This window comes from Telmatherina bonti (assembly GCF_933228915.1).
Source record: "Telmatherina bonti genome assembly, chromosome: 18".
Classification (NCBI taxonomy): Eukaryota; Metazoa; Chordata; class Actinopteri; order Atheriniformes; family Telmatherinidae; genus Telmatherina; species Telmatherina bonti.
The window spans coordinates 21,692,936-21,709,610 of record NC_136616.1 but is presented as its reverse complement, the minus strand read 5'-3'; the positions used below and the strand labels follow the sequence as shown (position 1 = coordinate 21,709,610).

Genomic DNA, 16,675 nt, shown 5'->3' with positions numbered 1-16,675 from the left:
AAAAAGGACTTTAAAATATGATGAATATTCCATATAAGACTGAGCTTATAAGTGATATGAAGTAAAATATATTTCTTTAATGTGAAAAATGAACACACTACTTTAAATTTTTGTTACAGCATGTGATGCCATGACATCTTTTTCAATCAGGTGATAAATGTAACATGTCTAGAGTTGCATTTATATTTTGCTAAGCTCTTGTACTGGTGATATGTAAGTCAAGGCAAAGCATGAAATCTTATCCAAAACATCTCAAGGAGTCTTGACTGTAGTGTCCAATTCATGTGTAAAAAAGATCTTGGCATTTGCTTTTGCCATCACGGTAGTAAATATCTGATGGAGGTGCTGGATATTCATGTAGCCAAATGTTGCTGAACTATCATATAAATCCAGGTCATTTTTCACTATGTTTGTTTCCAGGACTTGCAGGCATTTTTAAAAAAAAAAAAAACCAAACTATTTTAATTTACCATTGTTGTAACACAAGCTCCATTTTTTTCTCCCAGCATCTTCTCATTCAAGTTTGATTCTGGTATTATCGACCTACTTAACATTTATTTTTAAAACCCTGATATGATTTTATGTGATGAATCTATGACATGTATGATTACAAAAGAATATCATTCTTTTCATATGAGATTATCCTGCTTTGATGGGCATTAGTTATTTTATTCTCAGTACAAGACGGACGTGTGACTTCTAAAACCTTGCTGCCTAAATAAGAAGAACATTTATAAAGGCTTGATATTTGTATTTTCTTAAAGACTGAAACTAATATGAAGGACTTTGTTTAGGGCTACATACTAGGAAAATATATCATGTATTGTAGAAAATGGCAATGATAGTATGGCATGAAATGATAAGATGGACCATGTTCCACTTTTGAATCTGTTTATGGTGGTTAGTAGTGAATATTTAGAAAAGCAGAACTTATGCAGTTGAATTCAGACCTCAAAATGTCTTTGTGATATAATTTTTTTTCAACATTTTTATCAATATTAGTAGAGCTCTCATTGATATATTCTTAGTATATTTTTTTTAATACCTACTAGGAGTTAAAAACTCCAGTACTTTTTTTTTTTTTTTTTTTTTTTAATTAAAGTTTTCAGAACAAAGGGATAGCTATAAATCTTCTGTCATTACAGTCACATGTTTTCTGTTGACATGAAAATAACAGTAAACCCCCTTGCTTTTATCAGTAATTTTTCATTTTTTCTGAACCGCTTGGTCCAATTAAATGTCGCAAGGAAGCTGAAGCCTATCCCAGTAAGAACTGGGTGAGAGGGAGGGTATACCCTGGACAGGTCGAAGGTCCATCGCAGGGCCAACACAGATAGACTAACAACTATTCACGCTCGCACTCACTCCTAGGGACAGTTTAGAGTAACTAATGAACTCAACATTAACCTAAAGTCTTTGGATGGTGGGAGGAAGCCAGAGTAATTGGAGAGAACATGCGAAGGCCACACAGAAAGGCCACTGTCCAAGCCGACTGTTGTTGATCCTGTCTGTGTATGGTGCCATCTCAATCCATTTGAGGTGTTCTAGTATACTAACAACATTCCTGATGTAGGATCAAACTCGTATAAAGTAAAACAGCCAACCAAAAAGAAAAAAAAAAATCATTGTCAGAGTTGACCTTGATGGTCTAAGGTACATTATATCCCTGCACGGCTCTAAGAATCTTCAGCTACCAGCAGCAGAGCGCGTACCAACAGAGCCACGTGGCAGCACTATTAATAAACCTGTAGTGTTGCACAAATACTTAAAGGTGTGACCCTTTTCACTGCCCGTCCAAAAGCCCGGTCACCCTGGTCACCTACAGATCAAATTTATGTCTGCCAGGGTGTTTACTTACACCTTGTGGTTGACACCATTTGCCAGACACCACAGAAAGATGAGTAAAAACTCATGTTGTTCATTGTTTCTCTATATGTGTGTTCATGGGCTTGTGTGACTAAATGTCACTGACAGCAGCAAGACTGAGTACATCAACTTTCATGATCATAATCCTCTGTGTGTAGTTACGTTTCAGATGTTCTCTTATTGCAGAAATTGGTTCCAGCTATGCTAATTCAGAGGAGAAGCTGGACCATGAGACTCAGGAGTTGGAGAGGCGACTGAGCATGCTCTCTCATGGCAGTAGCACAGGTACGATACACAGATCTGAATTACTGTAATTTAAAGTGGAAACTACAAAACCCCCTCAAATGTTTTGTGACATAGTTATTTCAAAACAGTCCTAACCATTTCTTAGCATTGTGAGTCTGCTGTAAGTAATCAATTGGCCTGTGCAGAGTTGACATTATTCATAGCAGAGATTTATTGTTTTTATTATGTGGTGATGACCAAGGAGATCTTGATGATGCTTCATTAATCAAAGCAATACTTTTTGTTGATTCGACTAGTTAAGCATCAAATAATTTTCTGTTCTTCTTGGCAGCCTCATCCACGTACTGCCCATCTGCGGGGGGAGACGACCGCAGCATATCTGGTTCTTCTGACACTTCAGACACCAGTCAGTCGGACTGCAGTATTGGCAGTCGGCTGACCATTTGGGCCGAACCTGCTTCCACGCAACCTGGAAATGTCAGCCACATAGGCGCAAAAGTGGCACTACAGATCGTTGAGAAGCTTTCGACAAGCCAGGGAGGTGGAAACCGACCTGCAGCCAAGAGCCCGCGGCAACTCCAGGAAATCGGCCGTCAGAGTTCATCAGACAGCGGGATTGCAACTGGCAGCCATTCTTCATACTCGGGTAGTTTCTCCTCATACACAGGCAGCCTGGATATCACCCAGGGAGAGGACTTCGGATCTGTTTTCAGCTTGCCCCCTCACTTGGCTCAAGAGCTGAACCCATGCACTTGCCCCACCGTTTCTGGACATGAGTACCAGGTGCCGACCTCACTTCGGTATGTCTATGACACTCCCAGGACTGTGCTGCAGGAAGTAAGTGGGGGTACCAAAGACAATGAGCCCTCCACCTCAACTACAGACACTTCTACCCCTTCAGGCCTCATTACAGAGCCAACAAAAGTGGGTAAAGGCAGTGCAGCAACCTCTGAGGGTCACTTAGAGGCTGCTGAGAGGCAATCCATCAGTGAACACTTTAAATGCCATTCAGAGGAGAGTAGGAATACTAGGGTGGCGCCCTCTAGTGACTCAAGTCAAACCTCCAGCTTTCTCACATCTGGCTCCAAAACCATTGTGAATATCTGTTCAGTTTGTGGAGGATTAAAGGTAAGTCTGTAAAAACATTTCTGTTCGTTGTTGTTTCTATCAAAAGAGTTTAACTTTTTTTCCTTAATAAGTAGCCATGTTTCCCCTCTGCAGGGTTTTGTGAGTTTGCTCATCGCATTACCTCACTGTCAGGCTGTAGCAGCTTGTGTGTGTGTGTGTGTGTGTGTGTGTATGCAAGCTTTATCAGCACTGTATCATCTGTTCCGTGGCTTGCTGTCAAAATGACCTTTGTGGTCATTTTGCAGGCTGATAGTAATGCCTCTGTGTTAGCAAAACAACTATGAAACAGTCCCACGGTCCATCTGTTGAACAAGTTAGCATGTCAGCCGTTTCAGTTTGACGTTGTCATTGATCAGAGCAGGATTAAACCTTGTAAACTGTGACGTGCAATGGTTTTTGACTGTTACCTTGGTTACCCTTCAAACTATTTAATGCTTTCTGATGCAAAATGTTATATTTCTTCTTTTGAAGCCATTTAGACAAAGTTGGTGGTCGCTATAAACTTTACTACAAGCTGATCTGCTGTTTTGTGCAGTATTGAGCACAGATCTTTGAGATGTCGCTTTTCTAATCAAGCCCTCTTAATTTGAGCAATCAGATGAGTGTCTTGTTTTTTGAAGGTGCTTCTCTTGTTGGTTATGTCGTCACAGTGGTTGTAGATCCACTCTTCAGAAATAAATTACGGACCTATGATATCAGTGATGCAGATAGAATTGCAGAATTTGACAATAAGAAATGGAATTGGTTGTAAAACAGGAAATATCAGCGAATTTTCTCATACAAGACTGAATTTTCTGCTTTCTCTACTTATCTGAGTTTTTTTCAGCGTATGTACTAAAGTGACATGAAAAGCAAGACGGGTCGACGTTTTAAGCTTTCTGTTTGTGTGAAAGTTTGCAGGACTCAGGTCTTCCCCAGAATGTCATTGATGGCTAATAGACTGACAGAAACATCGAAGTTGTCAAAGAAATTAAACACTGTACTCCAAGTGTTTCTAGAAAAAATAAAAAAGCTGCCTGTGTTTTTGGTGAAAGGATACAAATAAGGAGTGTTATCAGAAAACTGTCCAGCAACTGTGTCACAAAGACCTCTAGATCTATAATATCCTTATTAATTTATTCCATTATATTAGTTATGTATAATATTTTAGTAATATAATAATTATAAAATTAAAAAATGAATAATGATATAAATGATAAATGGAATTTTTCTTCATCCACAACATGATTAGACTTTCCCCCTAGAAAAAAAAATAGGTAACAAAATAAAATGTAGGGGAGAAAAAAATGGAAAACGTGGAATTTTGGAAAATCAAGAATGAATTTCAGTGGGTCTGTAAAATCAATGTTTTAGGAACACAAACAGGACATAATCACACTTTTTTTTGGGATTTTTTTGGCATTGTGTGGAGATTCTCATTGGCAGTGAAAATTAAAATCTTGCACCCATGTTTTTACGTGCTGCTAAGTGAGTTGTACTGGCTGTGCACTGGTGCGACAGCCGCAGATCCACCTCCACCCCATGTGGCTGTCTGCTGCCACCTGGAACAAAAATATCTGCCAAAATCACAACATACAAAGAACTTCTATATACTGTGTTCTTTAGGGATTTTACACCACAAACTCTTAATAATTAGAAATTATTTGCTTGTCATGCACATTTCCATGTTGTGGACATATACATGTTTTGTTTTGTTGTCATCTTGCCTCCTCTTCATTGTGAACTCTTCTGCTATCACACCAAATGTTGAACCAATCAACGTGCTCATGTTCTGCAGTGGCATGCATGTCTGTCCATTTAGACTCTGCTGCTATAATTATTGACTGTGTGGAATAATAGATGTCAATAGATGTAAATGTGTTATCATGAATCAGTTTAATCTCTGCAGAAGCTTCTTCACCAGAGACCGTCCATGTGCATCTTTCCTTGTCTTACTGTGGTGTGTTCTGTTTTTCCAGAATCATCTGAAAGTTGAGAAGGTCTAAAGCCATTCTTGCAGCCTTAAGTAAAACAGACATTAAACGTCCTCCATGAGTGCCTCCTCATGGGAACTAATTTGTTTCTGCCAAGAGATGTATCCTCTCTAGTGATCCCACAGTGTCTGTAACAATGAAGAGGGGATCTGTCTTTGCTCCTCTTCACCTTCTCTGTCTCATCATCTGATTTGACATTGTCCCTTATTGTTTTAGCCACCTTGCACAGCTATAGCTTCTCAGTGGTTCAGTCCCGTGTGTGTGTGTGTGTGTGTGTGTGTGTGTGTGTGTGTGTGTGTGTGTGTGTGTGTGTGTGTGTGTGTGTGTGTGTGTGTGTGTGTGTGTGTGTGTGTGTGTGTGGCTGGTAGAGAGCAGTGATCTTTGTGATAAGAAGTGCTGCTGAATACGTTTGTGAAAGTAGGTTGTACTGTAAGTAGCTTTGCCCACTTCTTACATTACCAGCTCCACCTGCTGGCGGTGCATTTAGTTAAGTTTGGAAATGGAACTCGATCAACTCTGTGTGATTTTCTAAATAAGAATTTTTTTTTCTATATTTTCTTTCAGTGTCCAATGTTTAATAATTCAAACGAGCTATTGGTCAGAAGTTTGATACATGAAGCATGAAGGCTGTGAGATTCACCTTAGCTGCTTAGCCCACCACTGTAGTGTCTATTGGTTCAGAATTATTAGAATAATTGAAGAAAATTATATTCAAAGTGAGGATGCTTTATTTAAAGTTGTGGATTTTGGGAATTTTGGTTGACAGAAGGAAACTTGGACTTAATCTGTCTTCAAAGAAAAACAAAATAACACTGACCTATAACCTGTGATTTTAATATCCCACTTGGAGAATTAAAAGTCATGATGTCATATAAAAAGATGAATGTTTAAAAACTAAATGTGTCTACTTTGCACATTTCTCCAAATTACTTTGAGCTGTATTTTCTATTTCCTCAAACTGGTTTATTAGCTGTGAAATTACATTATATACTTGTGGCCTATTTTTAAAGGATTTTCTTCAAGAAACCAGTGAACTGAGTGCTACAGATGGATTATGGAAGCATAGATAACTTTGGACAACAGTTATATTTAATTAAACTTGTTGACAAAAAGTACTATAATAAATTTCTCTGCTTCCCCTTCAGAATGATTCATGTCTCAACACCAGTGCATAATCAAAATAATCCATGCTGTCTTTGTATTAGTTGAATTGAGTCTATAACCTGTAATTGACTCCAGAAATAACTGAGGTTGTCACCTGTTATTGTTCACATCAGTTTTCATCTTCAGGTTCTTTGTGGACACACAGAATCAAGCAATTTGGTCTTATTTGGTGATGGTCTTAGACATCGAAAATAAAACGATTATTATTGAACCCATTATGTTGATGCTTCTACAGTCTAGAGTCAACAAGAATAAGACACTATTTTAGGTTTAGAAATACTGTTTGCAGATACAGTAAGATTGAGATGTTGTATTTTTCTTACTTTTTTGTCTAAACCTACCAAAAAGAAATTTGGGAAACGTGTTTTTGGTTTGAATTATCTCTTTGTTACAGTAATTCTTGGCAACACATCTAATGCTTTTGGAAAGCCTGTTTACTATCTTTGAAATGGTGCCATGTTTGAAAGGAAAATGCATTTGTGGTATGAGCGGCAGAGTTGAGTTCGTATAAGACTTGCCAATCCTTCTTTGCCAATGCCAAACAGCACACACTGCTCTGGTATGGGATGATATCTCATTCTTTAGCCAATATTTGTAAAGTCAGTCAGCGTGTTTGTGTTGATTGCTCTGGGTTGAACAGCATGTCCAAGCTGTTCCCACAAGTGTTTACTGGAGTTGAGGTCAGGAATGGAAATTTCCCCCTTGCCATTCAGAAACTTTGGTAGTTTGGATAGTTTGGTTCCAGACTGTGGAAATATGCAATTGCCACTGTTGCATAATCTCAGCTTTGTTTTTCCAGTGTGATGCCACCCCACACATCACAGTGCCTCTGTCAGAGGCTGTTACACGTTGGTGCAGCAATGAACGCAACATTCTCCGCGTCTTTGCCACACTTTTATTCTTATACTTTTTTTTCCAGTAGCAGAAAAGGTGGTTTGAATAAGTTATTTGGCTTTGCAAGCTTTTCAGTAGCTTTTAAAGTCTGCTGCTCATTTCAAATGACAACTGGACATTAAACGTGATGCTGACGTGCTCCAAGGTCTGTGGTTATGGCCATGTCTGCATATTGTCCTTAGCAGCTAGTTTTTTTTTCTCTGCCACTGCTGCACAAGCTTTGTTTACAGGTGATGAGCTTTTTTACATCCATCTAGTAGCATTCATAGGTATGTGTCCATTTAGGTGAGTTTGTTTATATACCTTTATTTGGACTGCGTATACATAGGTTTGCTTTCTTTAGATGCATTTCTCGAACACCTGTGTCATCACCTGATTACATCAGCTGACATTAAGGTGATTGGATATGTGAAGAAGTGTCTTAATGCTTACTGCATGTCTGTAGAAGGACTAGTGCTCCAGTAGTGTGGAAAAAGACTTGAGAGACGTATAAATACTTGAAAGTATTTTCTGCATCACTGAATGTACAATCCTCTTGTTTACATATCAAGTTTTACTGCTGTAAGTATTAAGCAGATGAATTTGGTGGGATTATGTTTCATTCTTTATTCATTACACTGTTTAAATTGTCTTTTTTCACAGGTGACATTCTCCCATCCAAGTTCTTCAGTGACACCTGCCATACCAGGTAAGGATAAGCTTACGATTACCAGTATTTTGCAGATTGCATGCGTTGTCCCTTCAGAGCATGAACAGAAGAGTTGCTGCATGCTGGGGAAAAAAGCATTGATTCAGAGCTATGCACTATTACATACAACCTTTCAGTGAAGAAAATGTCTGAGAAGTCCTGGGCCTCCCCCGGCTCCGGAAGCGTCCACAGCGCAGAGCCAACAAGAATGAAAACGAGTGAGGAGTCGCTGCAGCCAAAAAGAGGGGGGAAAACATTATTCAATCTCTTGTCTGATTTGCTCAGCTTTCCGAACTCTGACAGGCAGCCAGAGGCAAGGGCTCACAGATTGAACCTGTACGAGTCAATGAGCCCTGCTTTGGGAAATGAGCTCAATTTGGCACCGGCTGCACCACTGAAAGACTCACAGCGAGACAAAAGAGATGTCATCTATGAAAATTGTCTGAAGTGTCAAGGAGCGCACTGCCATCCTCCGCCACGGGTCATGCCTGTTAAATCGTATAGCGACAGGGACATATCCACTTTTCAAACGTCCCCAGCTGGGCTGCAGCTGATTAAAAGCCAAGAACATGGCTGTGCTGCAGGAGTGGAGCTGCTCCATCAAGCTCTCAGAGATGGGGAAGGGCCGCGTCGATATGAAGAGATGAATGATCAGATGGTGAATGAAGGTAAGAGAGACCTGTTCAACTGCCGCCAACCTTGGAGTCACCCTCTGGTGCACTTGTTATTCTGAGATGATGAGATGAATCTCTTTCTTTTCCTCTTGTTCTTCATAAATAAAAATAGTCTTTCCTTCAGGCTTCTTCTGTTTAATCAACTACTTGTTTCCTGTCTATGCTGGATGATAAATTTGCATGAAGGGAATTGAAGTTACAGTAAATTTATTATGAAATTGTAATGTTTTGGTCCAACTACACATCCACCTTTTAATACGGTCTAATTTAAAAATGGCAACCAAGCTGCTGCAGATAAGATGATCATTTATACTTTAGCAGGCAATGGGCTTAAAATGTCACACTTTCTGTGATCTTAAAGGTCTTTTTAATAATACAGGAGTATTAAAAGAAAATACCTTAAAGTTGAATTTCATGGTGCTATTTGGTGTTTCTCTGTATTAAAACCTTTTTTAAGAGAGTTTTTGTAATTGTCTTTATGTTTTACCAATGATGAGAAATGTGCTGGATTTCAACTCTGTGTACTTGCTCTGATGAATTACAGTGGATGGGAATCAATAGGTGAAATTGGAGTTAGTCAATTGGCCTTGACGTTTTGCATTTATCTAACTCCTGTGCTTTATCATTACTCAACTTCAATGTGCTCTGAGCCTACTTTAAATAGATTATATATATATGTACCTGTTGTCTAAATTAAATACTCTGTAGTAATCACTGGCGCTGGTATAATAGAAGAGTACTTCATGATAAAACTGGAAGTAGCAGTATGGAGTACACATGACAGAAACCTGACTCTACATATTGAATTTTTCCAGTATGTTTGAAGTGATAACATTTTGATTGTTACAGTTTTGTTCTCTATACTGAAGGTATTGCCAAATGAATGCGTGCATGGTTTGTTCCCATCACTAGAACTGCATGACTGCAATGTTTCGCCTCCTTTTAATTCTCTTCTTTGAAAAACTGATTAAAAAAAAAAAAAAAAAAAAAGTGGGGTTATTTTATGTCCCGATTGCTATAAAAATAAAATATGAAAAACTGCAGTTTTTTCTCTTTTAAAAAGAACAAACGATTTTTTTTTTGTCCTCCTAGACAAAAAGCTTAGAGAAGAAAAAAGCAGAGCCGACCCCGCTTATGAAATCATGGAGAGTTGCAAGCCAGAGAGGAACTCAGAGGTAGGCAAGTCCAGGACTCTAATCTTCTTCATGTTACAAGCTGCTGAGTAACTCATTGTGAGTTTAGCTAAACAACCCAGTAAAATGTTTCACTAAACCAATCTAATTAATATTTTTTTTCTTTTATTTTCAAGAACTGACAGTAATGACAAAAATAGTCACTTGTACTTGTAAAGAAATAGTTATATTTCCATTACAGTGAGTCCATATAAATCATGTTTCTACATGTGAGAAACAACATTAATATCTCAGTAAATCCTTAATATCATCTTCCATCTATACATGCTTTTTATGTGTCCACTGAGCTGTTAGAGCAGAGATGTGATTGCAACCCTTATATAATACACGTTTGTCCTGGGTATGGCCACTCTGCAAATAATAATCATCAGTGCTTATTGTTTGTGTTTAAGGCAGAAGAGAAAAGCAAGTATGAGCTAATGAGCAGCTGTAGCCAGCAGAGGTTTCTTCAGGAAGCAGAAGGTAAGTGAATCTGACATGCAATCAACATAACCAGGTTGATTTGGATTTAACAAACGTGCACATCGACAGCGCTGCAAAAATTATTCTACTGCTGAACATTCTCATTAGCGCATCCTAAAATGATCACATGGTGACTGGGAGTTCAACTTCTGAACCATTAAGCAGAACCATCACCTGTTGCCTGGTATACTTGGATAGTAATGAATATGTTGAGCATGAAAAAGCAGACTGGCACAATTTATAGCATCCCTGAGAGCAGAAGGAATGTGTATCACATTTTTTTCAGGGAAATGGACTGTGATGGAAATTGTATTCATAACCATGTGTGGACATGCACAGCATAACATAGCAAATCTTAAACCAGTTGTCAGAAAATTGGCGAAACGAAAAATTGAGTTGCAGGTAACCGAATGGAGAAAACAAACCTGTTGCTTGAGGACCTAATACTGAAACCATAGACTGTATTTAAATAGATGGAGCCTCCGTGACGTCACCCATAGGTTTCGGAAGAGCTGAATTGAAGCACGTGGACAGTTCTTACTATTGCCATCTTGGCAGGTGCATGCGTGTCGTCTCGCCCGGAAAATACAAATATGGGCAAAGAAGTAGAGCTGAGAGGGGGCTGTGAGCGTGGTGAACAATTGACATCGAGTGAACTCCGAGCTTTCTGTAGCTAAGAGCTAACCGAGCTAACCTGGAGATAACAGGAGATAACCAGCTAACAGAGGCAAGCGGGCTAAAGCTAAGTCACGTTGTTAACTGGCTAAAACCGCAGTTCTTCTACATTCTTCTTACTTGAAGCGGGAGATCGGGTACCTGTTAATCAAAAGGACACTCCCCTTAATATCCCGAATTTCGAGATTAAATTACTTTTAAACGGGCGAGTTAGAAAAAATTTAATTCCCCCACAGTTGTCATGAAGGTAAACCTGACTTGTTAAACCGAAAATGGATTTTTGATACAGGCTGTAATGTTTATTTCTGCTGTAAAGTTGGTCTTTTTAACATGAGAGTCTATGGGGATTTGCTCTGTTTTGCAGCCAGCCCCTAGTGGATGAAGGGGGAACTGCAGTTTTATGCACTTCCGCATAGGCTTTACTTTTAACCACCGGAGGTTGCCACTTGACTGAAAAAAGCCATCCAGGTCCAATCAAATATTTATTTTTTTATATTTTATTATCCAGATAGTGAAATCTAGCACCGCAGAGCTCAGTTCAGCTACCCGTCCCTGACCTTTCATCTTAATACACACAAACCAGATCAATACAACATCCCTCACAGCAGGAAAACTTGCTGGGTGACACAGTTAGCTTTTAGTAGTAGGTTGACCTTAATGTAACTGAATGAGAAGAAAAATCATTCAATTTGGTCACGATGTGAAGTGTAATGAAAAGAACACAGCTTTTAAAAAAAATAAATTGCATAGTGTAAATACTCTTCCAAACTCCACACCCAAGACTGCCACATGCTATCTGAACACTTTGAACATGACACATCCCTGCCGCTTCGATCAGGTCTTCAATCACTCATTCACATTTTCAGTAATCAGCACTCAGCTGCACTTTGTGGCTGAGATTCAGGATCCCATCCGGAAGAAGGATAAGAAAGTAGGTATTATAGCTCTGATGGGATAATGCCTGTTCTCACATAATCCTAGATAAATGATATGTTGACAATGTTTGAACTGTGAGAAACATTTATCAATCTGGGAGCTGTGTTCAGATTGTCCACCTGCAAAGATTTCATCAGATTATTTAGTGTGATTGATTCTTATCTGGGACAATAAATTGAACCATATATCAGAATCCCTCGGGCATCAGTACCCTGAATTAAATGTTTATTTTAGCCACTATATCTATTCATTTTTTATCACAGATGATTAACAGATAGTATCTTGTGCTTAAAAAGAGAAGTAAATGAGGGATTATATGTTAATTGCACAAAACAGGAGGACGTTTGTTAGAATTCAGTGAAGTTTGTCTGTAATTCAGAATATACCAATATTTGTATTCAAGTACTCCAACTAAATGCTAGTAGCGGTCCTTTTTAGCTTGTTGGTCTGTTCTAGAAAATGTTTGTGTACAAATCCATCCAGTTGAGTGCCCACTTATCACATAAATGTTTAGTAAAAAAGACATTGGAAGTAAATTAATTGTGGATTGTTACAACATGGCTGTTAAGATAGAGTTAGAAAGGGTACTTTGAGGCTTTTAACAAAGTTGTGACATTAAATTAAGACCTCAGGAAAGTATCTCCGCTTATGAAAGGATGAGTAGAATGCTATTTGTCTCCTTTAGGAAATGAAAAGTAAAGTTTTTTAAACTTCAGGGAGAAAGATAAGAGTGCATTTACAAATAGCAGGTGCGACAAATGTTTATAGAAAAATGATCCATGTTGATTTGTGTCATGTGAGCCATGATGTGAATCGTGCCTGAGTTGTAAACCTGTCATGCGTTAAAATCATAGTCAGAAATGAACATTGGTTTAACCGAGCAACAAGTCCTTGTTACGATTTAAAAAGTGTAGACTATTTTATTACCTCTAGTGGAAGTGACACTGGAATATAGTCTATACATAAAAACATTCTGAACCATCGCCTCGGCACAAACCAGTAAACACACTGTCAATTCATATTAAGCCAGCATACCTTTACCACAGCTGTTTTGAGTTAATATTGCTCTAATCTGACTGAATGCATGTCTACTGCTTGCATAAAACTCTCAATGGCTGCATATTTCAAACAGAATCTCTTGCAAAAAAAAAAAAATTGGCAAAACAGTGCAGCTGGTGCAGTTATAATTACTTGCTGAGCAAGTTTTTAGGAATAAATTGTAATCTCAAATATTTATCTTCGTTTATTTTTTGCAGTTCTTGAAGGGAAATTATTTATTAAATCATCTCATTTCCATTCTGGATCTGTCCTGGGCATTTCAAGACATGACTCAAAACTGAATATTATGATTATAATTCAAAGAATTCAAAGTTTGCAACCTCTTCATTTAATGGAGGGTCTGCTGCTCAGCAACTTTCTTCATCTGCATTTTATATAACAGCATAAACTTGAGTTACATAACAGCCACTTGTGTGTAGAGAAAACACAGATGTGTAACCAAACAGAATGCAGTGATGTGTAGCGGTGCTCCTGCCCTGATGTAAGAGGACAGTTGTCAGGGGACATTTGGCCACTTAAGCATCCCACACTCACATGCCCTGAGTTTAATGCACACCTGCTCCACAGAGTCTCAGCAGCTGTCACAGTGTGGCACCAAACCTATCAATCTTGTTCATGTATCTTCTCACACACGACTCAGCTCTCATGTCATTTTTCCTGTCATCCTGCCTTAGCAAGCGGTTGATGGGGAAGGATGTGTAGGAGATGCTCGAGTCCAGTGGGTCATTGCTTCAGGAAGCAGAAAACAGAAGCTGAAAGATTCAATTTTATATTACATGCTGGTTGGCATATAGATAGAAACCTGTGTATGTTGGATCGTACTTTATGGACATTTCAGATTTAGCTATGAATCAGGGAATAAAAGTGATGTAATATAAACATAATGTAGTAACGCACATCTATGATTTGATCTCAGTTGTCAAAGGGATTCACAACAGCCTTCACATGAGAAGTTGGACTTTTATGAATTGTCCATTGATAAATGTTTCACAGTTCAATCTGGGAGCAGTGTTTCTATTGATAAAGACTTAAGCAGATTATTTTTGTGTGATAGATTTTTATCTGGGACTCTAAATTGACCCATATGTCAAAATTCCTCAGACAAATGCTTGTCCCATCATCATACTCTGAACAGAAGAGACAGTAGAAATGGTGTAGTGTGCTACTTTTGAAACTGCTTATGTATTTCTACACTGTATGTATATTTAATAAGAAAGCAAATACTTATTTTTTATGATTTCTATACAGAATTTGATACTCCAATGTAAATATCAATTTAAATAGTTCATCTTTTATATTACAGATATGCACAGTTATGAGGCTACTCAATTATCTCTAGCCAAATAAGGCAAGGCAAGTTTATTTGTATAGCACAATTCAACAACAGGGTGATTCAGTGACGAGGCACCGTACAGATAGGTGGTCCAAACAATTTCGGCCTGGTTCAGTGTCAATCACCTCAACCTCAACACAGTGAAAACAAAATAATAATTATTGACTTCCAGAAGTTGAGAACCACACTGCTCGTGTGCGTGAGCATCAATGCGGACGAAGTGGAGCAGCCAACAAACGTCAATTTTGTCAGACTGCACTTGTTGGAGAACCTGGGCTGGACTGTGAACTCCACCCACATCATTACAAAGGTCCAGCAGGAAGAAAATCCCTCCACCCCTGCTGAAAAACCTTTACCACTGCACATTAGTGTCCTGACCTATTGATGTACAGTGTGGTGGTCCATGTACGCTGCATCTAAGAAGAAACAATTTCAGCAGGTCATCGAGACTGTTCTGTGGCTTCCCATTCCCATCAGGGAACTCTGTTCAGCAGCCTTCCCTCTGGAAGACTCTGAGTAATGCCAGCTCGCATCAAAGCTTCTTCCCCACGGCTGTGAAGAGACTGCGGCAGGAACCAGGACCTGACACTGAATAGCGACAGAATGATGAGTTAGAGGTGAAAATCCTGTTCACCCTGAAGACACATCTGTCTTTAAATGTGTGTTTTCCCTCACAGGCAGTTGACTTTGTGGGTTTGGGGTCACTTTTCTTCTCCAAGGTATTGCCTCTAACCCCCCCTTTAGGCTTTGCCAAATGTATTATCAAAAAGTTCTCCAGCTGCAGTGCTGTGCACAAACCCACTGTTTTAATGGCAGCCATTAGACACCACTCCTGCGAAAGCTGGTTGGTGTCTGATCAATTAGGTTAGACGTTTTCCAAAGGCTAAACCCACCAAGACTCTGCTGGCGTCTAATAGCCTTCACTGATTGGAGGAGTGTCTCCTGGGGTTGATGGCTCTGAGCTGTGTGTAATGGCTGCTGCCCTATGCCATTTAGGAAGAGTTGGCGAGACAGAGGTTTCATCTGATTTTCTTCTCTTTTCTCAGCCCAACATTTCCATCATTTCACAGTTTGAAAATACAACTGCAGGGATATGAAATGATTCATTGTTGTTGGTCGATGTAAAAAAAAAAAAAAAAAAAAAAAAAAAAAAAACCCAACAAATTCTTTCCCCCTTTTTTTTTTTCTTTGGTCTTACATCATTTTCATTTATTCTATAAAGTTTTAGCTTAAAATATATCCCATCTTCTTTCTTTCAAAGCTTCCCTAGTAGGTGCTTGTTTTACTTTGATAAGTTTGACCTGGCATCTACAATTTCAGAAGCATAATCTCCATGCAGTGACATGTTTGTTCTTTGTTTTTCCTGACAAAGAAACACTTGAAGCACTGAGTGACCAATGCAAAACCATTGTAATTTTCTTTTTGCTAAAGCTTGTGAACATTTATTTTTGAGTTAGAAGCTGTCATTGCTCAATTTATCTAACTCCTCTTGAACAGACGCAAACTTGAATAGCTCGGTGAAACCAAACCCTGCATCATACAACATGTGCTCATGGTTTTAACTTTTCTCCATAATATATTGATAACCTTGATGTTAAAGTAAGAAAAAAGATATGAGACGAAAGAATGATCTCATATCTGAAGAACACCTTTTGGCAAATAGAAATTGTTCAAATTAAAGAAAAATCCAGGAAGATCGATGCTGTATGTCCAGTGGTGTTACGCTTTGTGAACTTTTGTTACTGGCGAAAGACACAGATGTGATAAAGTTCTCTGATGTTTCCAGGTATTTGTGATTGCCCTGTGCCTTTAGGAAAAATTCCTAGGCAGTGGTCTTGATCAGTTGTTCCTTGTATCATTTAAGAGTTTTTCTTGAAAATTTTGTCAAACTCTTTTGAGTATTGTTGTTAACAGACAGCATGACAGACAAACCAACAAAAAACAGCCTCTGTCATTGTGGCAGTAAAAAGCACATCAGTTAAACCAGCCATAAACTTAATTCAGTTACTGGTGCAACATGTCGGAGTAACTGGGAGGGTATTTAACACACAAACACAAAAAGTGTGAAAAGGAGACAGCAGGATGATTCATGACAACTCAGAGAGAAAATCTAAACAAGAGCAATTAGTATCAACGGTATCATGTCACTGCAAAAGAGATACATGTATAAGTTGTTAGGATCATGTAAAAACCATCAAAGCAGCGACAAACAAACCTCAGAGATGGATTTAAGAGGCAGTAGGTAACATAAAGCTGGCTAAAGACACAATCGACTGTGATGAGGGAGCCGTTATGCTCCCACACACCTGGGACTCTGTCCTCCAGAGACCACTGGTGGGGTGGGGGGCAACATGGCAGCCGTATCAGGTCTGTCAGGTTGGCCA

At 38.8% G+C, this 16,675-nt stretch overlaps 1 protein-coding gene across 2 annotated transcripts in view; it reads left to right on the top strand.

Moving 5' to 3' along the window:
* The window catches only part of LOC306769375 (protein Dok-7-like), a 43,061-nt gene that overhangs the window by 15,630 nt on the left and 10,756 nt on the right, over positions 1-16,675 (top strand). For both annotated transcript variants that reach the window (XM_079257961.1, XM_079257960.1), the window contains exons 6-10: positions 2,053-2,151; positions 2,444-3,240; positions 7,914-7,959; positions 9,726-9,808; positions 10,219-10,288. In XM_079257961.1, the coding sequence (XP_079114087.1) occupies positions 2,053-2,151; positions 2,444-3,240; positions 7,914-7,959; positions 9,726-9,808; positions 10,219-10,288 (1,095 nt within the window). The remainder of the gene's footprint in view (positions 1-2,052; positions 2,152-2,443; positions 3,241-7,913; positions 7,960-9,725; positions 9,809-10,218; positions 10,289-16,675) is intronic.